This window comes from Ochotona princeps, chromosome 7 (genome assembly GCF_030435755.1).
Source record: "Ochotona princeps isolate mOchPri1 chromosome 7, mOchPri1.hap1, whole genome shotgun sequence".
In the NCBI taxonomy this organism is placed as follows: domain Eukaryota; kingdom Metazoa; phylum Chordata; class Mammalia; order Lagomorpha; family Ochotonidae; genus Ochotona; species Ochotona princeps.
This window is the reverse complement of record NC_080838.1, coordinates 83,713,327-83,740,651: the sequence shown is the minus strand read 5'-3', so window position 1 is coordinate 83,740,651 and position 27,325 is coordinate 83,713,327. Positions and strand designations below refer to the sequence as shown.

The window sequence follows — 27,325 nt, the reverse complement described above, 5'->3', positions numbered from 1 at the left end:
TACGGCTTCAGTGCCATAGAGATGCCCAAGATTGCCTCTCTAGCTGGGACAGCCCTGGGGTTGTCTCTTCCAGGTTAAAGAACAGCCTTGGTGCCTTGTGAGCCATATGCTATGTCTGGGTTACTAAGAGCACCGGCGTCAGGTTCATGTCCACCACAGCACCTACGCTTTCCACTGGTTCAGCCTCTTGTGATGTGTTCTTGCTGGCAGAGATCCACCCACCCAGAGACAGGGAATGTGTGTTGCTCTGTGCCTCTTCTTGGGAACACACTAGGGCCTCCATGGGGGGCTCCCCACTAATCACTCAGCCCATCCCAGTCATCTTCCAGGGGCCCCACCTCTTAAACACCATCATTCGGCTCAGTTTCCACACGCAGTGGTAAAGAAGGAACAAAATACAGCGTGGCTTGGCTGTGTCAGTGCTAGGGCGTGTAATTAGGGTGGCATCAGAAATGATGAAGTGGGAACCCAGGCATTAGCCCTGGTGGATGAGCAGACTATGTTTATGGTTGCTATGGTGACTCTCAGTGGCTGAGGTGGACAAACCCTGTTCCCTTAGTCCTACCTCTGCAGCTGGGTGGTGTTGCTGAGATCCCTGAGTTTGGGGTGAGCTATGTCAGGTCCCCAAGGTATATCCACTTAGCTCATCACACATCCTCCATCTCACATGGACCCTCTGTCCTGTACACCCATTGTCCTTGCTCAGGTCTTGGCCATCATTCCCTTTGTCCAGGCAAGTTGTGTGGCTTGGTCAGCTTCCCATTCCTCCACACACTCTCCCCACACTTCTTAATCTCTTCTAAGTTGAGACACAAAGAAGGAATGCTTTGCAATGTTTTCCTTTATTAAAGCAATGCTGAAAATCTCTCTTGATTTCGGAGTTGTTTCTTGCGTTTTCTCCCAGGTCACATGCAGCACTTGGCGCGCCCACTGTAACAGGTGCCCTCAACCCTGGAATAGAGTGGGCAAGGAGAGTAGCGACAAATCCCTCCGTTCTTGAGACATTTGTATTGATCAGATCTGTGGCCGAGACTGGTGAGCAGATCAGAACCTGTAACAAGGAAGTGAAAACACTTAGCCTGATAGCTTGTTGCTCCAGGATATCAGGGCACTGAGGGGGAAGGCAGGAGAGCAAACTCTGAGAAGCATGGTGGGGGTTTTCCTTCCCAGGAACCTGCATGCACCTGCTTGTCAGGGCTGCTGATAAGGTGCAGTGTGTGTGAGGAGCTCCCTGGCTCCGGGAACAGCAGGGCTCTGAGCAGGTTTTTCTGCTAGAAGTGTTCAGGTATTCACAGGTGTCAAGTTGCTCCCCAACTAGGTTTTCCAGGTCCTCAGACTGTTATTCATGAAAAGCTGAAGCAGATGTCACAACCTTAAACTTTCCTCCCACTGTGCCTTTGCTTATTCTGCTGCCTTGGACTGGAAGTCCAGCTGCCACATCACGGTGTCCGCTAGGACCTGTGACGTTTCAGTGTCGGGCTGGCATTGCAGTTACTCTGGAAGCATTCACTGCTGTCTCCAGTTGCAATTAACTCCACCTTCCTCCTGTTTCAGTCTCACAGTTGCAACGCACTGGATCCAGTCTACTGTGTCCGGCAGAGAACACCATTGCTCTGCGATACCCCTGATCAGTGACCATGAAGCCACTGTTTTGCCAGCTTTGGTTGGCAGGTGTCACTGGTTGAATTGGGTATTCTTGAAATTCCTGTGTCAAACCCTTAACTCCAAGCTCTTCAGAGTGGTCTTACTTGGAGACAGAGGTGAAGTTATTGGGGTTGACCCTGATTCAGTATGACCGGCATCCTTATCAAAAGAGGGAAAGTCATAGTCACACACAGGGGAGAGGTGCTATGAGACAGGGAGAGGGTGACCAGCTACAAGCTAGGAGGGGAACTTCAGGAGGAGCTGATGCCACTGCAAGACTTCCAGTCACCAGAAGTTCTGTTGTTTCAGTCCCAGCTGTGTGCCGGACACTTGCAGCCTGACACGACAGGCTATCACTCTGCCCGGGAGACGCCAGTCGGCTTGTTGGAAGGATCAGCGTCATAGTGTTTGAGACATTCATCCCAGTAACTTCTTACCCAATTGTTCTTCTGCTTTTTATACTTAAGTCTGATCACTTCTTTAGCAGACAGCTGTGTTTTTAGTGATTTCCATTTTTTAAAGATTTATTTATTTCTTATTGGGAAGCCAGATATACAGAGAGGAGGAGAGACAGAGAGGAAGATCTTCTGTCTTCTGATTCACTCCCGAAGTGGCCACAATGACCAGAACTGAGCTGATCCAAATCCAGAAGCCAGAAGCCTCCTCCAGGTTTCCCATGCAGGTGCAGGGTCCCAAGGCCATCCTCTACTGCTTTCCCAGGCCACAAGCAGGGAGCTGGATGGGAAGCGGGGCCACTGGGACCTGAACTGGTGCCCATATGGGATCCCAGTGAGTGCAAGGCAAGGACTTTAGCCACTAGGCTACCACTCCGAGCCCATGATTTTATTTATTTATTTATTTATCTATCTATCTATCTATCTATCTATCTATCTATCTATCTATTTATTTATTTCAAAGAGATTGACACAGAGAAAGAGATAGGAAGAGCAGAGAGCTCTTCTACCTGTTGGGTCATCTTCCAGATCCCCTCAAGAGTTGAGGCAGGGAACCAGGCTGCAGTCAGGACCCTGGGATGCAGTCCGGGTCCCTCCTGTGGGTGGAGGGAACCAGGAACCTGGGCCACCACTTGTGGCCACTAGTGTGTGCATTGCCAGAAACAGAGCTGATTCAGAGCCAGAGACTCTGGTCTGGGTGACAGGAATCCCAGCTGGCATCTTAATCACTGGGCCACAAGCCCATTTCAGATTCCACTTCCTTTTTCCCCATTAAAACGTTTTCATGATACATTTCAGATTCTCAGGGATTTCCCCGCTCAGCTCCCCTTTCTCCCTCCCCACCCTCACTGATTTCCCCTACAGTATTACAATAGTATAACATCTCAACAACAATCACATGTCCATTACTCTGATATTTAAGTGTATTCTGATATACATATAGACAAAGGAGAAAGTCCAACGTCTCACTATGTATTTAGCAGTTTCATTGGGAGTCCATCTTTTATTCAGGAGTAGAGACGCATGCTGCAATGTGTCTTCACTTCTTGGTATGCTAGTCTGCATTATATAGTTCTTTTAGATAAAAATGCACATATATTTATTATATATACATAAATGCACATACATGTTTATATATATATGAATATATATATATATCTCCAGTTTTTCTCAATGTTTAGTTCTGAGGTCCCTCCCAATACTGTCCATCCTCCTCTGTAAAGACTTCCAGTAGACTTCCTCAGTAATGAGGCTTGGAATAAATGCGAGTTCCTTAACTGAGTCCTACCCCCAAAGGTAAAAAAGGCTTAATTTTCCCGTTTGTCCACTGTAAATCTTTGCTGTCCCACATGGTAGCCACTAGCTGGATGTGGCCATTCACAGCTAAGTACATGGTAACGACATATGGCACACTGCAGGCACTCGGTAGCCGTGGATATTGGTGGTCACTGCTTTGGGCAATGCAGAGCTAGGACATTTCTAACGTCACAGAGCATTCTTAGGGAGCTGCATTGCCATGGCGATGGAAGAATGATAAGAGACTTGCTTTTTCACCCTCTCATTACTCAATGAAGCATATTGGGCCAAGGCTGGCCACACAATGGCTCATGGAAAAACATGGTCTCTGCTTTCTCTGCATCAGGTTGACTCCTGTTGATGCTGTTCAAGATTGTGCAGGCTGGTCCAAGATTGTGTTGGCTTGTGTGAGAACACAGCCAACCCAGCTCTGCAATAGGCTGCAGTTACAGTGTCTGTCTGACATCACTAGAGGCTCTCGGTGCTGGAGGGGCAGCTCTGTCCAGCCCTTGTGGCAAGAAGGAATCTCCTTGAGGCTGTCTGTCACTAGGAAGGTCAGGCGAGTAACGAAGTGAAGATGTTTTAAAATCAAGAAGCTCTCCTTTTGGTTTTCGCTTTACTAATTTATGAAAGAGAGAGAGAGAAAGAGAGAGAGGGTGGAGAGAGAGAGAGAGAGAAAGAGAGAGAGAAACACACTATCTTCCATCTGCTGGTTCACTCTTCCAAATGTCTGCCCTGCATCATCCAGACAGAGAAAAACACCTGTTTCTGGTGCATTCCAAAATGTTCATAACAGTCGAGGCTTGCCAGGCTGAAGCCAGGAGCTTCTAGAAGCTTCTAGAATCCAATCTAGAACTCCCTGTGAGTGGCAGGCACTGAAGTCCCTAAGTCATCAGCTTGTACCCTCCCAGGGTGGGCTCCATCATCAGGAAACTGGAGTCCTGGTGGATCTGCAGCTTGAGTCCAGGCGCTCTGAAATGGGGTGCGGGCACCCCGAAGGCTGTCTGAACTGCTCTGTCAAGTGTCTGTCCCTCAAGGTTATTTTAAAGTGTTAACTTTTCCCCATAATTCTCCAGATCAATCCAACCCAAATGCCATGGAAACCCCAAGAGATTCTTTCAGTGAAACTTAGAAAATGATTCTGTCACGTATTTGGAAATTCAAAGGGACAAGAATAGCTGAGGCATTTTGAAATAGGTGGAAGGACTTGCTTCCCTGGATTGCAGACTAATGATGGGGCCACTGTAATGACAGTGTGATGACATGAAGATGGGCACACGATGCAGCAGAACGGGGCGTGTAGAAACAGCCTCTGCCTGGAGAGCACAGGTGCAAAGGCAGGGGACCAGTGGATTCGTGGAGAGAACCTCTCAGTGTTTGTGGCACAACTGGACACTCTACTGGCTCTTTATTTCATCACACACACAGATATTCACACACTGACACAGACATGGGCAAAGACACCTACAGACATGCACAGATGCACACAAAACCACACACACAAACACACATAAACACATGGACAGATACACAGAGACACACATCATTACCAGATGGATTATAAGCACAAATGTAAAAGGAATAACAATAGAATTTTGGAAGATGATACAAAGTATTTCCAAAAGTTCATGGAAAACAAAATTAAACGTAAGTTTATTTTGTTGTAAAAACAATTTAAAATCCATGCTTATTTTTTTCATAATATGTGTTTTCCATGAGGTTTTTGAAGATTCTTTGTATATATGCATTTTAAAATTGGGGAGACAAGTACAAGGATGCAGGCTCGGCACTGACCGGGAAGGAAAAGACATGACACATTTATCTACATTGAAATAGTGAAAAAACCCTCTGTTTCAGCTAGGTTTCCGTTAAGAGGAAAGTTGTGATGCATGCAAGAGAAGATAGCCGTAACACACAAGAGGACACGCGTGCTGGAGATACACATATAACAACCATCTAAGATGGAGACCATCCAGTGGAAAACAGCTGCAAGGGACCAACAAGCATCTATCAAAGTGCCCAGGAGCCAGGGACTCTATATCAAATTCCTCAGTTTAGTGTTGATCAGGGAGATGCAAATTAAACTCCAATGATACCATGGTGATGTGCCACCAGACGGCTAAAATTTAAAAATGACCAAAATTGACCTGAGTTGACAAGGACAAGGGCAAAGATGACTCTCATTGACCACGGAGTGCAGCTTTGCACAGAGCACTTCGTGGGAAAACTGGGCTTTCCTGAAGCTGAACGGATGGGCCCCACGCCCCCTGGAAGACCTCAATGGAGTTCCTGACCCAGGCCCAGCCCTGCCTGCTGAATAAATCAGTGGATGGAAGAGCTCTTTCTCTCTCTCTCTCTGCTCTTCAAGTAGATTAAAAAAATAAGCATAAAGAAAAGAATCTGAGGAATTCCATGGTCAAAGCCTTCTGGGCCAGGGTTAGCAACAGCTGCTTCCGATGTCAGGATAAGGTGGTTGGTTGGCAGCGGAGCCAGGAATACACAAGTTCATCCACTGTGACACTGACACATGACTGCCATCAGCCTCGAGGACACAGCTAGTATAGGCCAGAAATGGTTTGACTTCATTTCTATGAATCTTTTGAAGTTATTTGGGCATAGAATCAAGGGAACAAACCCTTCTCACAAACCACCAAGGTTCGCAGCCTAGTGGGAACACAGCCAAAGCCAAGGCCTCTCCTGTACTGAGGGTGCCTTAAAGCCCTGGTCACCCAGAATCTGAGGCATGTGGCTCGCATGAGCAGTGCCTCTGACCAAGTTCACAAAGCACAAATGCAGTTCCTGCCTCGACTGTTCTTGAACTCTGTCCCTGTGGCTGGCAGTCCACGCAGAGGTCTCGGGAGTGTGTGGAAGGCAGCAGGCTTTGGAGTCACTTCAGAACCTTTGGCATACAGCCCTCGACACTGGCTGGCTGAGTGCTGGAACCTCTGAGATTGTCCTGAAGGGACCCATGACCCTGCGGAAGTTAGTCCCGCATGTGGGAATCCTGAGGCCCTTAACAAGACCACAGTCCCACGGCTGCGTTCTCCAGCTGTAAAGTGTGGTTTGGAGCACTTGGTACCTCCTGCGTGCTGCTGACAGGGGCTTCTGTCAGGTGTGGCGCCGAGGGCTGCAGGAGCCCAGTCTGAGCGTGTTTTCTTGGATGGATCTAGAGGCTGTGGCAGGCACAGAGCTGGTAGCTGCTGCCAGAGGTCAGAAAGGCAGGAGGAATTAGAACAAGCGGGTTGGGGGGAGGCCTACGGATGAGGCACTCAGGTGCTGGGAAGGGAGGACCACAGGGGTGGGGGCGGGGAGCCAATGCCTGCCACCCACATTGAGAGTCCAGCAAAGAGCCTGAGCTGGTAGGGACACATGGAAAAGGGAGGAAGGACTGGCTCCTGGGTCAGTGGGTTGGGGTCATTTTGCACACTTGTAGTAGTAGCTCTGCTCTGGGGGGAAGGTCCTCCAGGCTGCCTCCAATTAGCCTGCATGCTGCAGACAGGTGGATCACTAAAGAGCCATGTCCCATTCTGCTCTCACCCTCCCATCTGATAGGAGCTCACCTGACCCACTGGTGTGTCCTGCCCCACAAGGCCTCGCTTCGTCTGGCTCCAGGGTGTTGTTCTGGGGGTGCCTGCACCACCCACCTCACTATTTGCATCCTGAGCCTCCAGTCTGTGTAAGGCCCCGTCCCAGCTAGTGGCTGATGAATGATCCTTAGGCTGCTTCCTGCCAGGTGTGCCCACAAAACGGAGCCAAGATTCTTTGCTCCTTTCACGGGCCTAGCAGGGGCTGAAATGGATTCACGTGCATCTCTGGACTTATGCACCTGCTGTTTTCCCATCCCTCACCTTTGGTTGATTTGCATGACTTACAGCCGTCATGGAGGTGCATCAAGGCAGGAGGAAGTCGGGAGAAAGTGGCATCGAGCCTTGGGGCACGGGTCCCTGTCTGGGCAGGGATGCGGTCACATCCTTCATGTTTTCAGAATATAAAAACCTAGTACTTCTGTGACATATCAGGATTTTAATGGTCAGGAAGGAATTAATTTTTCTAAATACTCTGTGCATCAAATACCGTGCGTTTCCCCGTCATGTGCCAGTCTCCCTCAGAACACCTTTTCCCATGCCTCGGTGCCAGGCCGGCTCCTGTTCACATGCTGGCTTGGCACCCAAGCCTAACGAGCATTCCACAAGGCTTCTGTAATTAGGTCATTAATTATATGATCGGCTCCTCATACTGTGCTTTGCTCCAGAAAGGGAGGTTGCGAGACTGAGGGCTTCCTGACTCTGCCTGCTTCCCCGGGGAAAGCCTGCACGCGGTGGCTGCACACAGACGTTTGTGTCATCTGCAAATACAAGGCCTTGAACTTCCTTGAATTCTACAGACCTTGATTCTTGTGGAGCCAATCCAGGGACCTGGCTGCCTTGCCATTTTGGCATCATTCTGTGTTCACGGGACTGTTGGCATGGCAGAGTGAGTAAGACAGTCCTCCACCCTGCCAGCAGAGAAGAAAACTGCTTGGAGGCTTGGGCCTTGGCTGCATCTCAGGCCTGTGGGCTGTGCTTGACTCATGAAGGAGATGCCTAGGGCAGATTGGGCATGCGCTGAAGGGGGGGGCTGAGGCCGGACTCAGTGCCACATGGGAGTGCCCTCCCGGGTTCCTTGCTGGGCAGGCAGTGGGGTAGAATGAGGCTGCCGTGACTAGAGGGCAGCAGTGAGCACCACAGTGAGGCAGAGGGAATGTGGGGACTGCCTGCAGCACACCCCGAGACCCGCGCGCTTCTACCATATGAGCCACTTGGGATACACAGCCACGTTGGTGCCCCAAGTGACACCCCAGCACAGACCCTCATACCAGGCAGTGCCCTCCCCTGTGCTCCCCTTTCAAGATGTGGCCAACTGGGGCCATGGTATATGGCCAGGTGCGGGGCAAGCCCAGTGGCAGAGACTCTGCCCCTACACATCACAGGACAAAGTGGCCTTGCTGGGGTCACTGACCCTATCCCAGTGCACAGAAGTCCTTCAGAAAGTTCGCGGGAAACAGAGTCAGAAGTTTGTTTTGTGAGATGAGCTAGCCTAGCTTGCGTTTCCATGGAATTTTTGTTCCGTGTCAGCTGTTAGTATTATAGTGAAAAAGATAAGTTAACGCATATTTAACCAACATTGATATTCCAAATGAATAAGTATGTGGTGAATATTAGTATTAGAAATTAGGAAATATGTAATGAGTGTTAATAAGTTTACTTTTTCTTGCACTTCCTTGGAAAAACTGCTTAACTTTCAATGCTTTGAATGAGGTATTCATGGTCAGGTTTGCACGCGGCAGCCTGACAACAAAACACTTGGTGTTAGTAAAGTGAGCAACTATAGGAAGGAAATTTCTCATTGCTACGTGGTGAAGGCATGCACACACACACACACACCTGCACAACACACACATGCACACACACACATGCACAACACACACATGCACACACACACATGCACAACACACACATGCACACACACACATGCACAACACACACACACACACACACCTGCACAACACACACATGCACACACACCCCTGCACAACACACACATGCACACACGTGCACACAGGGAACTGAATGAGAGCATGACTATGAAACAGCATATCCCCTTTCTGTCTTTAAAACAACATGGTTGCGATGGATTAAGTGGATTTCTCCAGCTCTCTAAAGGGTTGAACTGGCGACATGGAAAACTCTTGCATTTGCAGTGCTTTTGTACCTAGTTTTCAGATGGGAAAACTGAGGCACAAAATGTATAAACCAAGCATATCTACAGAAAGGCACACTCTGTCAGGGAATCTGTGAACTGCCACACTTTTTGAGCTCTCTGCCTCTGCCTCCTCACTTCTCAAACGAGGAAGCAAAGGCTTAGAAAGCTGTGACCTGCCCAAGGTCATGGAGAGTGAGGGACAGGACTGGGATATCGCATCCTCCTGCAGGGGCGTGGTGAGCAGAGGGGCACTTGCAGGCAGGACACTGGCTGGGTTTCCCGGGGCAGATGGAAGGTGGCCCCAGATCCCTGGGTGACCTGGGCACAGGCGAGGCAGCAGGACAGGAGTAGCCGCCCAGTTACCTGGGGTGAGGACAGGGCTGTCAGGGCTCTGACTAGGAGCTGTCAAGCAGGTGCAGCCGCCATCCCTCCACCCAGGGTGAGCTGGAGACGGCTGAACAGGGACGGAGATGAGGGGAGGATGGAGCTGCCTGCCACTGCCTGAGGCCCCCTGCGCTTGCTGCTCTGCCCCGTGTACAGCTTGTAGACCTGGGGGGTTTGGGGACCCTCGGGATCTTGAGGTCCTGCAGCCTCACTGCCTGGCCTTGGATGCTGCCCGTCTGCGTGTCCCTGAGCTCCTACAGGTGCCCCGGCTCACCTTGGGCAGGCTGGAAGAAGAGTAAGCAGCAGAATGTCAGCAGCAGCAGGTAGTGGATCTGCATGGTGGCCATGGTGAGGATGGTGGCAGGAGGGGCCGGAGGCTGCCGGGCGGCTGGCTGACAGAGGTTCCCACACCGGCTGTGGCTGTCTTTATAGAGCTAGAGGATTGCATAACTTCCTGGAGAGCCAGGGGAGTGTCGCAATCTATCGGAAGATTCTACTTTGCAGGCCTGGATCATTTGCAAGTCACATGGGCGTATTGTCCCTGTCTGGTGGCAGCTGGACCCAGGGCCCAGCTGGGTGGGCACCTCCTGCCAGGCCTGTTTTGTTTTCTGGACTGGACAGTTCTGGCTGGAGGATATGGCAGGGAGAGTCCCTGAAAAGGTGGCTAGCACTGGAGTCCCTCAGGTCAGTGGAGAAGGGGTGCAGACGGTCTGGTGGGTGCTACCCTGCTCTAGGCTGGCATGGCTCTTTTCAGCTGTGGTTCTCCAGGCTGACCTCACACCTTTTCCTCTTCCATTGAAGAGCCCAGTGGCTGTGCTCTGTTCAACACACGGGCCAGAAGCTCTTCTTTGTCCCCTGCCTCCTAACAGCTGCACACTTCGTTCTTTCAACTGGATGTGCGTTCCTGGGCTGTTTCTTGCTGTGTCTCCACAGGAGTTGGCCCCAGCAGAGCCCTCAGAGAACAGCAAGTCTGAGTTCTGGGCCGGCCTGACCCTAAGAAGCCACATGTTCTGGAGTCTAGTTCTGTGTGTTTCCTGACAAGGGACTCTAAAAGAGACATTTCTAGAGAGTTTTAAAAATTCTTTATTTGAAAGACAGAATTGTACATATATATAATTCTCTGTATGCTTGTTTGCTCCCCAGTGGCTGTAACGGCCACAGCTGGGCTGATCTAAAGCCCGGGCCAGGCCTCCCACGTGGGTGCAGAAACCCAGGCACGTGAGTCATTCTCTGCTGCTTTCCCAAGGCAATGGCAGGGAGCTGGATTGGAAGTGGAAGAACTGGGACTCCCTCAAGGGTGCAGGGGCCGAGACACTTGAGCCGTCCTCTGCCGTTTTCCCAGGAACATTAGCAGTGAACTGGACAGGAAGTGCAGCACTGGGGCATAAATTAGCCTGCATATGGGATGCCGGTGCCACAGGCGAAGGATTAGCGGAGAAGCCATCACATAGGCCCCAGCAGTTGCTTTTTTAAAAAATGAAAGATGTATTTTATTTATTTGAAAGGCAGAATTACAGAAGGAGGGAGAGAGGAAGAGAGAGAGAAGAAGAAGAAGAAAAAAACAAGGAGAAAGGAAGGGAAAGAGAGGAATCTTTAAGTGGCCCAAGTGGTCAGGGCTGAGCCAGGCCAAAGCCCGGAGTCTGGAGTTTCATTAAAGTCTCCCATCTGAGTACAGGGACCCAAGGGCTTGGACCATTTTCTGTTGGTTTCCAAGGTGCATTAGCAGGGAACTGGATCAGAAGTGGAGCATTTGGGATTTGAACCAGGACCCATAAGGGATGCAAGTGGCAGCTTAATCCATTCTACCACAGTGCTGTCCCCCCCAGAAGTTGCTTCGTTTTGATGGAATCTGTTCCATCTGTTAGATAGTGTAAATGTCTTTGAAACAACAACGAAGGATTTAGCATCTACATAAATGTAGCTAACAGGTCAGGAGCGGGATTCCCATCCTTTGGCTCCTTCCTTTCCCATCCTGCTGGGGGAACTCCTGGTCTTGGGGAGTGTAGTTAGCTTGGAGAGCAGGGCCAGGCTTTCCACTCGGCCTTGGGACATGTGTTTCAGTTCTCCGTGGTTGACTTCTGTAAATGCTGTGCTGTGTGGATTAAGTCAGAGAGCAGAGTGAGAATGTCACAGTGTGAGTTCCTTTGTGTCTAGGGATGTGGGGGTGAACGGGACCTAAAGCTAGGCAAGAGGGACCCGATTTCAGGATTGACTGCTGTTGAAGGTGAGGCCTGCCAGGTGTCGGCTTATCGGATGCTTCATTTCTGGTGCTGGCCCTTGCGCCTTTGCTTTGCTCTCACCCTCAGGACCCCTGAGAAGGAGACCCCCTGGTCTCTCAGCAAGGAGGAGCTTCCTTGGCTGTCCCTGAGGGGGCGCCCAGGGCAGGGGCAGGAAGGCCCCTGGAATACAGTGTGCCCAAGGAACATGCGTGCAGAGTGTGGCGGCAGCTTCAGTGCCAAGCATTGGCCGAATGGGCTGAGATCTGGCCTCATGTCCTAGACATATCACTCAGAGTTCATAAGGTATAACACCTGCCTCCAGAAACCCCAGGATGGGGCAGACAAAGTTGACTCAGGGCTGGGGTGGGTGACAGTCTCAAGGAGGTGCCTGAGAAGCGGTGTGGGAACAGCTGGAAACTGCACAGGAATACAGTGGGAGGGCATTTCCAGCACAGCAAGGGCCAGTGCTGGGGTTTGAGGTGTGGCTGTATGCCTGAACACATGTGTATATACATGCATTTAAAAATAATTATATTTACAGGGCCCGGTGGCGTGGCCTAGCGGCTAAAGTCCTTGCCTTGAACACGCCGGGATCCCATATGGGCGCCGGTTCTAATCCTGGCAGCTCCACTTCCCATCCAGCTCCCTGCTTGTGGCCTGGGAAAGCAGTCGAGGACGGCCCAAAGCCTTGGGACCCTGCACCCGCGTGGGAGACCTGGAAGAGGTTCCTGGATCTTGGCTCCGGATCATCGCAACACTGGCTGTTGTGCTCACTTGGGGAGTGAATCATCGGTCTGAAGATCTTCCTCTCTCTCTTCCTCTCTGTACATCTGACTTTGTAATAAAAATAAAAGAAATATTAAAAAAATAAAAATAAAAATAATCATATTTATTTATTTTATTGGAAATGCAGAATTACAGAGAGAAGGAGGGACAAAGTTTCTCCATCAGCTGATTCAGTCCCCAAGTGTCCGACCTGAAGCCAGGAGCTTCTTTCGGGTCTTGCACACTGGTGCAGGGTCCCAAGGCTTTAGGCCGTCCTCTACTGCTTTCCCAGGCCACAAGCAGGGAGCTGGATGGGGAGTGGAGCTGCCGGGACATGAGCTGGCACCCATATGGGATCTTGGTGTATGCAAGGTGAGGACTTAAGTCACTAGGCCATCGCTCTGGGCCCCATCCATGCATTTACATATCTCCTGGAGAGCCAGTTTCCTGCTTAGGCAGTGGGGGGCACTTTGGGAGATGTTCTTAGCTATGAAAGTGTGTGAGACTGTGTGAGCTCACAGGCCAAACTGTCTACGTGATCTTTAGCACAGATAATTTCGTTTCCAGGAATCAAGATCCCAGTCTGGTTATCTCACAGGTGGCTCCAAGGCCTGAGTCTGGTTATCTTAACTACTGGACTGGAGAAAAGATAGGCACAGGCTGTCCAGCCACAACAAACTATTGTAAACTGCCCCTGTAAAAACCCTGTGAATGTGCTGTGTGGTTTCACACTCCGTAAGAGGTGCTGCTTTTGGTTAGCTAGCTGGGAGCCTTACCTCTCGTTGTAATAAAACTTCGTGCTGATCGTCACTGGTGAATGTAACATTCTGTTTCAGTGGTTGAGTGGATGGAAGGCTCTCTGCTTTTGGGAGAAGAGTAATTCCACAGTGGACCTTAGCTTGGTCTGCAAAGGTCGAATTCCTGGCTCCTGCCGTCTGTCTCCCAGGACGCAGTGCTGCTGCCTCGAGGAGCAGGAGCTGTTGGTATCAGGTGTCTATCACACCGCCAGAGCCCAGAGGCGAAGGGCAGGCTGGAGTGGGCGCTGTGCAGGCAGCACCTGTTAGGCTTTAAGACAAGACCCTTTCACTGTGGGATTCTGCTCATTTCAGTCCTACTCAGAGGCTCCTCAGAGTCAGCTAGAACTGTAGAGGCTGGAAGTGGTGCTGCTTTCCAGAGGGAAGGAAAGTGAGGACACAGCCTGGCCAGGTCTGATGCCATGGGCAATAAGTCTTATACCCCAAACCAGTGGCAGAGGCCATGCAGAGTGGACTCGGGCAAGTTTCTGCTCAGACAGACTGGATTCAACGCTAAGCCTCCATGGAGAGGCAAGGTTATTGGGCATGGTGCTCAAATGACCTTCTGTGAGGCAAGAATGATAAACTCTCATCGTGCCAACACCAGACGGGTGTAGGGGTCCATTTGTCTGTGCAGAGAGCTCACGGGCCTGGAATAGATGCTTGTTCTTACAATGCTAACTTTCGTGAGGCCTTTTTACATGCCTCGAGTGCACAGCTAGGTTGGGCTGGAGCCATGAGCAGTTAATGAGCAGTTAACCTCGCTTCTACAGCCAGGAAATGCAAGCATTTTGAAGCAATCCTAGACCCCTGATGGACTGCCATGCAGTTCTGATGGGCCTCACTGGGAATTCTGGTTCTTGCAGATAATCAAACTGTGGGTAATTCGGTGTTGCCTTGCTCACAACATTCTGCTCCACATGCATTAAGGTGACTACATGTGCCTCTGTGGGTGAAGACTACAAAGGAAACATGCTGAACTATTGTTCCCCATATGGGCGCTGGTTCTAATCCCGGCAGCTCCACTTCCCATCCAGCTCCCTGCTTGTGGCCTGAGGAAGCAGTCGAGGACGGCCCAAAGCTTTGAGACCCTGCACCCGCATGGGAGACCTGGAAGAGGTTCCTGGTTCCTGGCTTCCTACCGGCGCGCCGGCCGTTGCGACTCACTTGGGGAGTGAATCATAGGACGGAAGATCTTCCTCTCTGTCTCTCCTCCTCCTTGAATATTTGACTTTGTAATAAAATAAATAAATCTTAAAAAAAAAAGATCGGTAGTTCTCGTAGACTCTGCTGGTCTGCCAGTGTGAGCTCCTGTGGGACCTTCTGCTTTATTCCTCCTGTGGCATCCCTTGTCCCAGCAAGTTTCCGACATGCGTGAGTGCGTCTCCATCCACATTGGTCAGGCTGGTGTCCAGATTGGCAATGCCTGCTGGGAGCTCTGCTGCCTGGAACACGGGATCCAACCTGATGGCCAGATGTCAAGCGAAGAGCCAATTGGGGTATTAGACCAGTCCCTTGTCATCTTCTTTAGCGACACAGGCACTGGCAAGCATGTGCCCAGGGCTGTGTTTGCAGACCTGGAGCCCACGGTCATTGATGAAGTTCGCACTGGCACCTACCGCCAGCTGTTCCACCCCGAGCAGTTCATTAGTGGCAAGGAAGATGCAGCCAATAACTATGCCCATGACTACTACACTGTTGGCAGGGAGATCATTGAACCTGTCCAAGAGCACATCCGCAAGCTGGCTGAGCAGTGCTCGGGCCTGCAGGGTTTCCTGGTGTGCCGCAGCTTTGGTGGGGGTACCGGTTCTGGGTTCACCTTGCTTCTGATGGAACGCCTCTCTGTCGATCACAGCAAGAAGTCCAAGCTGGAGTTCTCCATCTACCCGGCCCCTCAGGTCTCCACAGCTGTGGTGGAGCCCTACAACTCCATCCTCACCACGCACACCACCCTGGAGCACTCAGACTGTGTCTTCATGGTGGACAATGAGGTTATCTATGACATTTGTCGGAGAAACCTCGACATTGGGCGCCCCCGTTACACTTACCTGAACCGCCTTATGAGCCAGGTTGTGTCCTCCATCACAGCCTCGCTGCAGTTTCAAGGAGCCCTGAATGTTGACCTGCAGGAGTTCTAGACCAATTTGGTCCCCTATCCTCGCATCCACTTCCCTCTGGCCACTTATGCCCCAGTTATCTCCGTTGAGAAAGCCTACCACGAACAGTTTTCTGTAGCAGAGCTCACCAATGCTTGCTTTGAGCCAGCTAACCAAATGGTAAAATGTGACCCTCACCACGGGAAATACATGGCTTGCTGCCTGTTGTACTGTGGGGATGTGGTTCCCAAAGATGTCAACGCGGCCATTGCTACCATCAAGACCAAGCGGAGCATCCAGTTTGTGGACTGGTGCCCCACTGGCTTTAAGGTAGGCATTAACTACCAGCCTCCCACTGTGGTGCCTGGTGGAGACCTGGCCAGTGTCCCGCGAGCTGCATGTATGCTCAGCAACACCACAGCCATTGCCCAGGCCTGGGCTCGTCTGAACCACAAGTTTGACCTCATGTATGCCAAACGTGCATTTGTTCACTGGTACATGGGTGAGGGCATGGAGGAAGGAGAGTTGACTGAGGCTCGTGAGGACATGGCTGCCCTGGAGAAGGATTATGAAGAGGTGGCAGCAGACTGTGGTAGGGAGAGGATGAGGAAGAGGAGTATTAGCCTGCCCGCAACTGCTGGTTGCTCTACTGTTCTGTCCTGTGTGGTTGTCCATTGTGTCCCTATATGTGTCAATACAGGTGATAGTTTTATTTTTGCATAAAAAAACACACCTCCAGGTGCTGACCCAGGGAAATGTGTTCATGAAATTCTGAACCATCATCATCAAAACCTGCGTCGTTATCAATCGGAAACTCCCACAGCTTCCCCTCCTTGGTCCACTGGATCATCTCCTCAAAGCCATTCTGAAAGGGCTGTGCACTGACTGCAGCCAACTGCTTAGCAAATTCAATATCCCAGAGCGAAGGCGACACTTCTGTTTTAGGTGCTTCTTCAGTAAATGTCTCAATGTCAAAAATATTAAGTCTCTTCCCTTTGAATAAATCTCTCCTAACACTTTTCCTGGGATCGGCAGACTGCTCAGGCGAGCTGTCGGACTCTTCATCAAATTGAATCTGGTGCTCTGGTCTTCGGGGAACTCTAACTGCAGCAGGTCTGGTAACTTTCATATCTGATATTATGTTACCGAAACTAATTTTCGGTCTGGACCCATCTCTCCGTGCCCGCGGGTCCTCCTCGTGCGGCCGGACCTGCCTGAGCAGGTCTGACTTGCTCTTCTGCTTAGCAAAGGGAAGAGAATCCGCAACAGCGGATGCGGCTGCCACCAACTCAGGACTCAGGGGCTTGGCTCTCTTCCTCGGGGCTTCATCCACGGCCCGTGGAGGCCTGCCGATTGTGGCCTCCACGCTTTTTGGCAGCCTTTGGCCGGATGGCCTTGTTGTCTGTACATTTGCTGCGCTCAGTTCAACTTTCATACCCTTGATAATGCTCAACTAGTCTTTTTTTGTATTTTCCTTTGCTGTCTCTGGACTCTTGGAAGTAGTCTCAGAAATCTCATTGCCGGCAACGGACTGTTCATTTTTCTTGCAGTGGGCCACATTATTCGTGCTGAAGTATCTTTGGCTATTATTTTTCGCTCCGCGCGTGGAGCAATGCGGGGCCTCCAGGCGGCGTGAGCAGGAGGCCACTCACAGGTCACCCCTCCTTTCTGTGCTGGCCACCTCCAAGCGGCGGTCCTGCGCCCACTTCCCCCAAGGAAGTGGGCTTTTCTCCATTGAACAATTGTGCAGCTGTCTGTGCCATTGGACCAACTTTGGGTTGACAGTGCCGTTCACAACATTGGCATTCCTTCTGCGTGGAGGTGTGAGTAGGTTCCACAGACACAGTGCATTCCCATTGTTGTGCGACTGTCACCCCACCCACCCGCCGAACTTTCTTGTATCTTGCAGAACTAGAGTCTGAACCCGTTAAACAGTAGCTTCCCTTCACTCCTCTGGCCTCAGCCGCAGCCACTTTCTTCCTGTTTCCTGTCTCTATGGGTTTGATCACTCCGGTGTCGAGATGTAGCAGAGTTGTATAGTATTTGTCTTTTTGTGGCTGGTGTTATTTCACCTAGCATCATTATGCGGGTTTATTCAAGTCGCAGCATGTCAGAATCTTCTTCCTAAGGGAATGCCATTATGTTCTTGGAATTGTACCTAACCTGTTCAATATTAACTAAAACTCAAAATAAAAATATAAAGCTGGAAAAACTTAGAAGACAGGGGCATGAAACTCGGGCAGAAGAGGTTAAACATTGGCATGGCAAATGCTGCTCTACTCCTGAGCCAGCTGTCTTCCAATGGCCTAGCAAGGCAGGAGAAGATGGCCCAAGAGCTTTATCTGCACTCACATGGGGGATCTGGACAGGAATTCCAGGTTTCCGGCTTTAGTTTGGGCATTACAAGCATTAAAAAAAAAAAAAACAGTTCTTCCTTTTTATGGCACAATACTATTCAGGTGCAATGACACCTTGCTTGCTCATTGATTTACTGGTAGAGATGTAATTTGCCTATGGGTTTTGGCTATTGTGAACAATGTTGCCATATTGTTATAATCACGGATGTACACGTATCTGTTCACCCTTCCCACACCAGTTCTTTGTGTCTATAAATGGAATTGTTTCATTTGGTCTTCTGTATTTAAATTTTGGAGGAACTGCCATGTTTTCCATCAGGGCACCATTTCCTGTTCCTACCAGAAGTACACAAAGAACGCAGTTCCTCCACATCCCCACAAATGCTTGCTTTGTTCTTGTTTTGGTGTTACATAAGTAGTTAATTAATTAACTAGAGAGAGAGAGAAAGAAAACGAGCTTCCATTTGCTGATTTACTCTCCAAATGGCCACAACAGGCAGGTCTGGACCAGGTGGAAGGCAGTAACCAGGAACTCCACCCTGGACTACCATGCAGGAGGCAGGTGTCCAAGCACTTGGGCTGTCTTCCATTACCTTTCCAGGAGCACCACTGGGAAGCCGAATAAAAAGTGGGGAAGCCAACATAGTGTGCTTCACGGAGACTTGATTGTCACCTTCTGTGCATATTTTTGTGAGTGTATAGAAATTTCTTGAAGCTGTTGATGACATTTGGAAAATCAAGAATTCTATCAGAAAGGGAAAAAAGTGGAGAAGCCAGCACTTAAATGATCATTTCCATTTAAACTTCCAGTATACAAGGGTTTAACTTGCTGTGCCACACACCTGCCCCTGTTTTGTTTTGCTATTTACCATAGACACCTTGAAGCGAAATATCATTGTAATTAGGATTTGCATTTCCATGATGACTTAGTGATGCTGAGCAGGATTTTTGCATGATTATTATACAATGATTTTTATTCTGCTGATTTAAAGTGGAGCTCTATCAAAGCCTTTTTTAAAATAAGATTTATTTATTTTTATTGCAAAGTCAGATATACAGAGAGAAGGAGAGACAGAGAAGAAGATCTTCCATCTGATGATTCATTCCCCAAGTAACTGCAATGACTGATGCTGCGCCGATCTAAAGTCAGGAACCAGGAGCTCCTTCAGGTCTCCTACGTGGGTGCAGTGTCCCAAGGCTTTGAGCCAATACAAATAGTATGATCAAAAAATAGACGTTACACATTTATTCAAAGGAAATAATATCAATGACAAGTAGAGTGTTTCTTCAAGATTTATTTATTTTTTATTGGAAAGGCAGATTTACAGAGAGGAGAGTCAGAGCAAGATCTTCCATCTGCTGGAGAGGGAGTGACGATGTGTAACAGCTCAAGATGACCACTGGACACTTCAGTGCAGGCCAACTTCTCACACCTGAGACTCATCCAGCTCAAAATGTCAGCTGTGCCGAGGCTCAGGAACTGTGGCCCAGGAGAGAGCAGAGTTCTCAGGCCAGAACTGTAGATCAGGTCCTAGACAATCTACCATCAGTATTCCCATATTATGCAGTGTGGTGGAGAGCTGAATTTGTGATTCTCATTGGAGGCTGTGAATATGAACATGAACGCAGACACGGATGACAGAAACCCATCAACGATGGACTGGAACTGGCTGTTTGATACGGAATGTGGATGTCCCAAGTGGCAGCCTAACCCACGGCACCACAACACCAGTCCATTTTCTTCTACAATAATGGCTTAATTTTCACCACTTTAAAAAAAAGATTTATTTTATTTATTTTTTTTTTAAAGATTTATTCATTTCATTACAAAGTCAGATATACAGAGAGGAGGAGAGACAGAGAGGAAGATCTTCCGTCTGATGTTTCACTCCCCAAGTGAGCCGCAACGGTCGGTGTGCGCCGATCCGAAGCCAGGAGCCAGGAACCTCTTCCGGGTTTCCCACACAGGTGCAGGGTCCCAGTGCTCTGGGCTGTCCTCGACTGCTTTCCCAGGCCACAAGCAGGGAGCTGGATGGGAAGTGGAGCTGCCAGGATTAGAACCGGCGCCCATATGGGATCCCGGGGCTTTCAAGGTGAGGACTTTAGCCACTAGGCTACGCCGCCGGGCCCTATTTCATTTATTTTTTAAAGATTTATTTATCTTTATTGCAAAGTAAGATATACAGAGAGGAGGAGAGACAGAGACAAATATGCTCTGTCTGATGATTCACTTCCCAAGTGACCATAATGGCTGGTGCTGCACTGATCTGAAGCCAGGAGCCAGAAACTTCCTCGAGGTCTCCTACGTGGGTGCAGGGTCCCAAGGCTTTGGGCCGTCCTCAACTGCTTTCCCAGGTCATAAGCAGAGAGCTGGATGGGAAGTAAGTGGGGCAGCTTGGGATTAAAACCAGCACCCATATGGGATCCCAGCAAATTCAAGGCAAGGACTTTTGCCGCTAGGCCATGGTGCCGCACCCCCCCCCCCCAAGTGGGAACAGCCTTCCAAGGATTTGGGCCATCCTCCACTGCTTTCTCAGGCCATAAACAGGGGCCTGAATGGGAAGTGGAGCAGCTGGGACATGAACTGGTACCCATATGGGATGCCAGCATTTGCGGCTGGATAACTAGCTTGCTGCACCACCATGCTGGCCCCTCAGTAAAATTTTTTCTTTGGAGTATTTAAAGTGCTTTTTTCATTTTTGCAAAGAATGAAGTATGAATTAGCATTGTTTTCATTTTAGAAATAGGAACCAGTTTTCTCAATATCTTTTCTGCATAATCCATTATGGGTTTACATTTTTAAAGGGCTGCTTCTTTTCTCAACCAAAGTTCCATGTGGATTTCTGGACTTTGTAACAGATAACAATGTACTCTTCTGTGCCTGAAGGATTTTGTCTGAACGTGTGTGCTGTGTGTTGTGAGACTGGTAATGTTCAGTTCTTCCTTCCCTCTCCTTCTGTCTTGTTCTTTGCATCCTTGACTCTTCATCTGAAGGTATGGTTATTAATGAGCCTTTGGTAAGAAACGAGGACCAGGAGAAGGGAGGCTGTGGGTCACCCTCCTGATGCTGCTGGCTTGTGCCAGTCTCCAGACCTCTCCTTCAGGTGTACCAGGGAGGGCCCCAGCTCTGCTCCCCAGGCTCAGGATCAAAGGATACACGGCAGCTCTCTATGGGGGATCACTGAAGGTCACTCACGTCTGCCTTTTGGGCCCTGCATCATGGCCCTGTGAGCTCAGAACTGAGCTGTCTGAAAACACAGATTGATGTTATGCTACCCAGGGAACCACTATACATGTGACACAATACCAAGTTTAAACATAACTTACCCTGGGGCCTGGCCCGGTAGCCTAACGGCTAAAGTACTTGCCTTCAATGCACTGGGATCCCATATGGGTGCCTTTTTTTTTTTTTTATTATTATTACGTTGCATTATGTGACACAGTTTCATAGGCTCTGGGATTCCCCCATCCCCTCCCCAAGCCCTCCCTCCATGGTGGATTCCTCCACCTTGTTGCAGTATCACAGTTCAAATTAAGTCGAGATTCTTTTGTTGCAAACATATACCAAGCATAGAGTCCAGCATCTTATTATCCAGATAAACTCAACAGTCTCTTGGGGAAACCATCTCTGGTCTGAAGGCAGAGCTGGCAGAATATCATCCCGATCAATTAGAAGCCCCAGCACAACATCAACAATTTACAACATTATGGAATTAATTGACATGGTATCAAGTAATCAATACGTTATAACAGTGCAAGTTCTTAATCATATCCTGTGACTACTTCATTAACCCTTCAATTTTTGTTTGTACACAGAACCGGCTGCTATACACCTTAAAGTGGCTATAGGGTACTATTCAGCTGTCTCACGTCTGTTTTCATTTTAGTATTTAGCAGTTTATTGTGTTGATGTATAATTTTGCTGAACTTGGCAGATTTTAGGATAATCTAAACTGGCTTATAAATCTAACAAGACCTTTGTGAACAGTTGAGGTGCTAGAACAGTTTTAGCAGGGGTGTGCAGAGAAATCTTCAATACCTTAGTGAGGAGTAACTAATCTTTGTGTCCTATCTAGTAAGGTATATGTGGATCCACGCTGATCATTTCCTGTTTGGTTCTAAGCTTTCCTTGTATTTCTCTATCTATTCTATTTTTTGGGGTGGGGCTCCGGAGCGATCCTGATGGTCATTGCAAGAGAGGGTGGGGATCCATAGTTGGAACTAAGTAAGGACCAGAAGAAGCTCCCCTCCCGAGTCCCGGAGGAAGTTTGCTGTTCTTCTATTTCTGCAGATCCCTCAGGGCTCCTGGCTGTTGTTCCGATGACCTTGAGTCCTGTGAGGAAGGATTTGGGCCTCTTCCATCCCATGTGGTAGATCCAGATGGGGCTGGGTGACCTTGGAGTTCTAGGCCTCTGAAGGCACTCCAATTCCCCGTGTTCTCCTTGGCTGTTGGGATTTAGTCCTTGGTGCCCATATGATAGTCCTTGGTGAGGATCTGAGTTTTCAGGGTTGGGATACAAGCCTCCTCCTGTCCTCCTGCTCCACTCTGGGTCCCCCCCTGCTCTGTGCATATGACCTTCTGTTAAGAGGCTGTCAGGGTCGCTCTGGTTCCCCCTATATGTCTTCGTAATTTAACTGTTGTTTAATGCTGATTTGAGTCTGTTGTCTATGAATTGCCTGTTATGTTTCTGATAGGTTATACTTTGTGTCTTCCTCACTTATTCTAAGGAGATGGAAGATTTCCCTGTTCTTCCACCCCATTTCCAAGTAGCCTAGGGTCTTAAGAGTATATTAGTTTTTTTTTTTTTTTTTTTACAGATTTATTTGTTTTATTGGAAAGGCGGATATACATAGAGGAGGAGAGACAGAGAGGAAGATCCTCTATCTGATGATTCACTCCCCAAGTGACCACAACGGCCGGTGCTGCACCGATCCGATGCTGGGAACCAGGAACCTCTTCCGGGTCTCCCATGCGGGTGCAGGGTCCCAATGCATTGGGCCGTCCTCGACTGCTTTCCCAGGCCACAAGCAGGGAGCTGGATGGGAAGTGGAGCTGCCGGGATTAGAACTGGCGCCCATATGGGATCCCGGGGCGTTCAGGGCGAGGACTTTAGCTGCTAGGCCATGCCGCCGGGCCCAAGAGTATGTTAGGTTTTATAGTTCTTTGGTGTAGAACATAAGCAGTCTGATTCACAGTAACTGTGTGTTCATTGATTACATCACAATATCTTAATGCATTAGATACAGGCTGTTTGAGTTTAAAATAATATTACAACATATGGGTACTATTTTCCGGATTGACATCCTTTCACCCTATATTAAGGCAAACATGTGATATTTAACCTTTTGGGATTGGCTCATTTCCCTTAGCATAGTGGTTTCCAGTTGGGCCCATTTGGCCACGAAAAGCTGCATTTCATTTTTTTTTTTTTCTAATAGCTGAGTAGTATTCCATGGAGTAAATGAACTGTAGCTTTCTTATCCAGTCTTCTGTAGATGGGCATTTTGGCTGCTTCCAAGTTTTTGCAATTATTGATTGTGCTGCTATAAACATAGGGGTGCATGTTGGTTTCTGGTGTAACAGGTGTTTTGGATATATTCCTAGGAGTGCTATTGCTGGATCATATGGTATGCAGATTTTCAGTTGTTTGAATGTTCTCCATGCTGATTCCCATAGAGGCTGTACAAGTCTGCAGTCCCACCAGCAGTGGAGTAGGGTTCCCTTTGCCAGCATCCTAGCCAGCAAGTGTTGTTGGTGTTTTTTTGTATGTGTGCCATCCTTACTGGCGTTAGGTGGTACCTCATTGTTGTCTTAATTTGTATTTCCCTTATTGCCAGGGAACTTGAGCATTTTTTCATATGTTTGCTTGCCATTTGGGTTTGTTCCTTTGTGAAATGTCTGCCCATTTCCCGTGCCCATTTCTTGAGCAGTTTGTTTGTTTTGGTGTTTTGGTTTCTCTGGAGATCTTTGTATATTCTGGAGATTAGCCCTCTGTCACCTATGCAGTGTGCAAAGATCTTCTCCCATTCTGTGGGTTGCTTTTTTACTTTGTTGATTGTTTCCCTTGCTGTGCAGAAGCTTCTTAGTTTGATGAAGTCCCATTTGTTTATTTTGGTTTTGATTGCTAGTGCTTTTGGTGTCGTTTTTAGGAAGTCAGGGCCTATACCTAAATCTTGCAGTGTGTTTCCAACACTTTCTTCCAGAAGTTTGAAGGTTTCTGGGTGTAGGTTTAAGTCTTTCATCCATTTAGATTTAATCTTAGTGTATGGTGAGAGATGTGGGTCTATCTTTTTGGTTTCTGCAGGCTATCAACCAGTTGTCCCAACAGCATTTATTGAAGAGAACTTCCCATTTGCCTGGATTGTCGTCTGTCTTTTTGTCAAAGGTTATTTGGCTGTATCTGTGTGGGTTTCCTTCTGGTGTTTCTATTCTGTTCCATTGATCTTCCTCTCTATCTTTGTGCCAGTACCAGGCTGTTTTGATAACCACTGCCCTATAGTATGTCCAGAGGTCCGGAACTGTGATTCCCCCTGTTAACTTCCTATTCTAGCTATTCATGTTTTTTTGTGTTTCCAGATGAACCTTTGTACCATTTTTTCCAGTTCAATGAATAATGTTTTGGGTAATTTGATTGGGATTGCATTTAATGTTTATATTGCTTTTGGTAGTATAGATATTTTAATGATATTAATTTTGCCTATCCAGGAGCATGGGATGTTTGCTCCATCTTTTGAGGTCTTGCTCAAAAATTTTTTCAAGTATTTTATAATTTTCTTCAAAAAGGTCTCCTACATTTTTGGTTAGATTTATTCCTAGGTACTTCATATTTTTCTCTGTTATTTTGAATGGTATCTTTACTGGATAGATCTTTTTCCATCTTGGGGCTGCTTGCATACACTATGGCTGTTGATTTTTGTTCATTAATTTTGTGCCCTGCCACTCTACCAAACTCTCGTATAAATTCTAGCAGTCTCTGTATTGAGTCTCTTGGTTCTTGTTTGTAAAGGGTCATGTCATCTGCGAATAGTGAAAGCTTGACTTCTTCATTTCCCATTTGAATTCCTTTTATTTCGTTTTCTTGTCTTATGGCCTCTGTGAGTAATGGGTGCTGATTTTAATCCCAGCTGCCCCACTTCCCATCCAGCTCCCTGCTTGTGGCCTGGGAAAGCAGTTGAGGATCAGCCAAAGCCTTAGGACCCTGCACCCGTGTGGGAGACCCAGAAGAAGCTGTTGGCTCCTGGCTTCAGATCAGTGCAGCACTGGCCATTGCAGTCACTTGGGGAGTGAATCATCAGGTGCAAGATCTTCCTTTCCATCTCTCCTCCTCCCTGTATATATGACTTTGCAATTAACAAAAGAAAACTTACTCTTTAAAATAGAACCATTTATGTTAAAAATACACATGTGTATGCATCGTAGTTTCTCAGGAGTTGGCTGAGTCATTGAACTTTTTTTTTTTTTTACAATAAATATGTGTTCTCTTGTTAATCAACAGAAACAATGAAAATATCCAAAATATCTTGCCTGTGAGGCCCTAGTTGTTACAATGGCATCAGCCTCTCTGGGGAGAAGATACACTTACCATCACTGGAGCAGCTGTTGCAGGTTGCATGTCAAGCCACTGTGCGGGATGCCTGCATCCCTGTCGGAAGTGCCTGACTCAGTCCTGGATGCTCCACCCTTTTAATCCAGCTTCCTGCAAATGCACCTGGGAAGGGAGTGAATGATGACTCAAGCCACTTGGGTCCACGCCATCTACGTGGGAGACCTGGGTGGAGATGCTAGTTCCTGATTTTGGCCTGGTTTAACCCCTTGCTGTTGCAAGCATTTGGAGCGTGAACCAGCAGGTGAAAAATCACCCCTTGTCTCTGTCACTTGGTTTTTCAAATATGATATATATATATATATATATATATATATATATATATATTTAACATATATATTGAAAGATACCTTTGCCATCACCATGTTGCCAGTGTGCTCTGCCTTGCAGCAGCCCCGTACACTGGCTCTGACCCAGGCCTCCTGTCCTCCACCACCAGGAGGTGAAGCTGCAAACAGCCTACCAGTGGCTGTGCCTGCTCCTGGTGGCTCTGTGTCTTATTGGTGTTGACGGTGTTGAAGGATGAAGCTGTGAACAAGGCAGATCACTGCTCCCTCCCGGATGCTGGGCAACCACTGTTTGCTCTGAGGGCACTCCTCTTCTGCTACGTAAGGGCTTCACATTCATCTACACTCTCATCCTCCTGCTGCTGCCCTGACCAAGACAATGAAGGGTCAACATTTACAGCACAAAATTCTGTTCTCCCTCTCTGCCTTGGAAAGTGATGATCTAAGAGTGATTTCCTAGCTCAGTCCTCGTGGGAACGCTCAGAATGCTGTCACCACTGTCCCTGCTGGGCAGAAATTATGGGTCCAAGGGTGAGCCTTGGGTCCAAGGGCAGAGTGACTGGGGTGTGTACCAGAGCAGGCCAGCAACAGAATCCGGATTTCATAGCTGTTTTGGTAGCCATATTTGAGATGCCGAAGCATGTGGTGTGGGTTGTTGTGTATCTTACCGGTGAAGAAACCAGGTCAGATCTATACTGCGCCTCTTCAGCTTTCTGCTTTTCTAATACCAAAACAGGTTTTAGTCAGAAACAAATTCTATTTTAAGAAAATTTCTACTTCAAATCCTTCCTGAAAAAAAAATCAAAAAGTCTTTGGCAATCTAAATGCAGACAACGCTCCGACCAGCGACATCCTTTCTGCACACACCTGCTGTTCTCATACCTGGTGGGGCAGACTGGTAGAGTCTTCCAGGAAACAAGTGATTAGCAGAGTGAGCATAGGCAGTGCTTGCTGGTGTCAGCCATCGAGAGGAGACTGTGTCGGTGAACCCTGTGCATGGGGTGTGGGGCATGTGCCGGAAAAGGGCTTGAGACACTGCATAACCTGAGGCACTGAGCCTACCTGGTTACATCGAGGTGTTCTTGGTCCAGAGCTTAGCCTCTCAGAGCCTTTGCTTCCTAAAATGGAAGCTGATACTTAATGAACAACCCACTGACTATAACTCCCTGGAGCTGTGCATGTCTAGGCTGTAGGCAGAGGGGATGTGCCTGCCGTGGGCAGAGTGTAAGGCAAGGCAACCCTGTGGCTTTCGTGGCTTAAACCCTGCTCTCCCCACTCCATACAAGGCAACCACAGACATTCTCGGAAGAGCTGGCCCGCACCGTCAGTACTCTGCCCAACATCTGTGTCTGTACAAGAGGACAGGGAGGCGGGGATGAGCGAGAGGTCACCTTTAGCTGCAGGCAATCGGCTCAGGTGCATTGAGTCACCCTTTGGTGCTGGCTGGCAGGGGAGGGGAGACCTGACTGGCCTTGGCAATGTTCCCTAACTGTTACACAGTCTTCTTCAGCTTGATATTTCTGGAACGTGCTTCCTCATTGTGGGTGTGTCTGTGCATTAGTTGATCAGAAAGGGCTGTGTTGTCTTCTGGACAAGTGTGTTTCAATTCCTAAGTTAGACACTTACACAGTTATTGTCACAGTTAATTCCCTAACAACTCTGTGAGCTGGGCATGGCTAATC

General features: G+C 48.5%; 2 protein-coding genes and 1 pseudogene across 2 annotated transcripts; 1 reads left to right on the top strand and 2 right to left on the bottom strand.

Annotated features, from left to right (window-relative positions):
• Positions 1 to 836: 836 nt before the first annotated feature.
• On the bottom strand, positions 837 to 9,885 carry DEFB1 (defensin beta 1). Its single transcript, XM_012928630.2, has 2 exons — positions 9,796 to 9,885; positions 837 to 1,051 (listed from the first exon to the last, which is right to left on the bottom strand). Exons 1-2 carry the CDS (start codon positions 9,866 to 9,868, stop codon positions 906 to 908), a joined length of 219 nt encoding a protein of 72 aa, XP_012784084.2. The 5' UTR covers positions 9,869 to 9,885; the 3' UTR covers positions 837 to 905.
• Positions 9,886 to 14,669: 4,784 nt separating this feature from the next.
• On the top strand, positions 14,670 to 16,018 carry LOC101527989 (tubulin alpha-1C chain-like; annotated as a pseudogene).
• An 86-nt stretch (positions 16,019 to 16,104) lies between these two features.
• On the bottom strand, positions 16,105 to 27,065 carry LOC101520031 (small ribosomal subunit protein mS31-like). Its single transcript, XM_058666663.1, is given in 3 exon segments — positions 16,105 to 17,016; positions 26,312 to 26,364; positions 26,966 to 27,065. Coding segments are annotated over 3 exon segments (1,065 nt in total).
• Between the last annotated feature and the right edge of the window lie 260 nt (positions 27,066 to 27,325).

Excerpts from the sequence above, each read along its gene's own strand:
- DEFB1 (XM_012928630.2), bottom strand. The coding sequence starts at position 9,868 with ATGGCCACCATGCAGATCCACTACCTGCTGCTGCTGACATTCTGCTGC. Across the intron at positions 1,052-9,795 it reads CTTCTTCCAGCCTGCCCAAG|GTTCTGATCTGCTCACCAGT; the intron begins GTGAGCCGGGGC and ends TCCTTGTTACAG.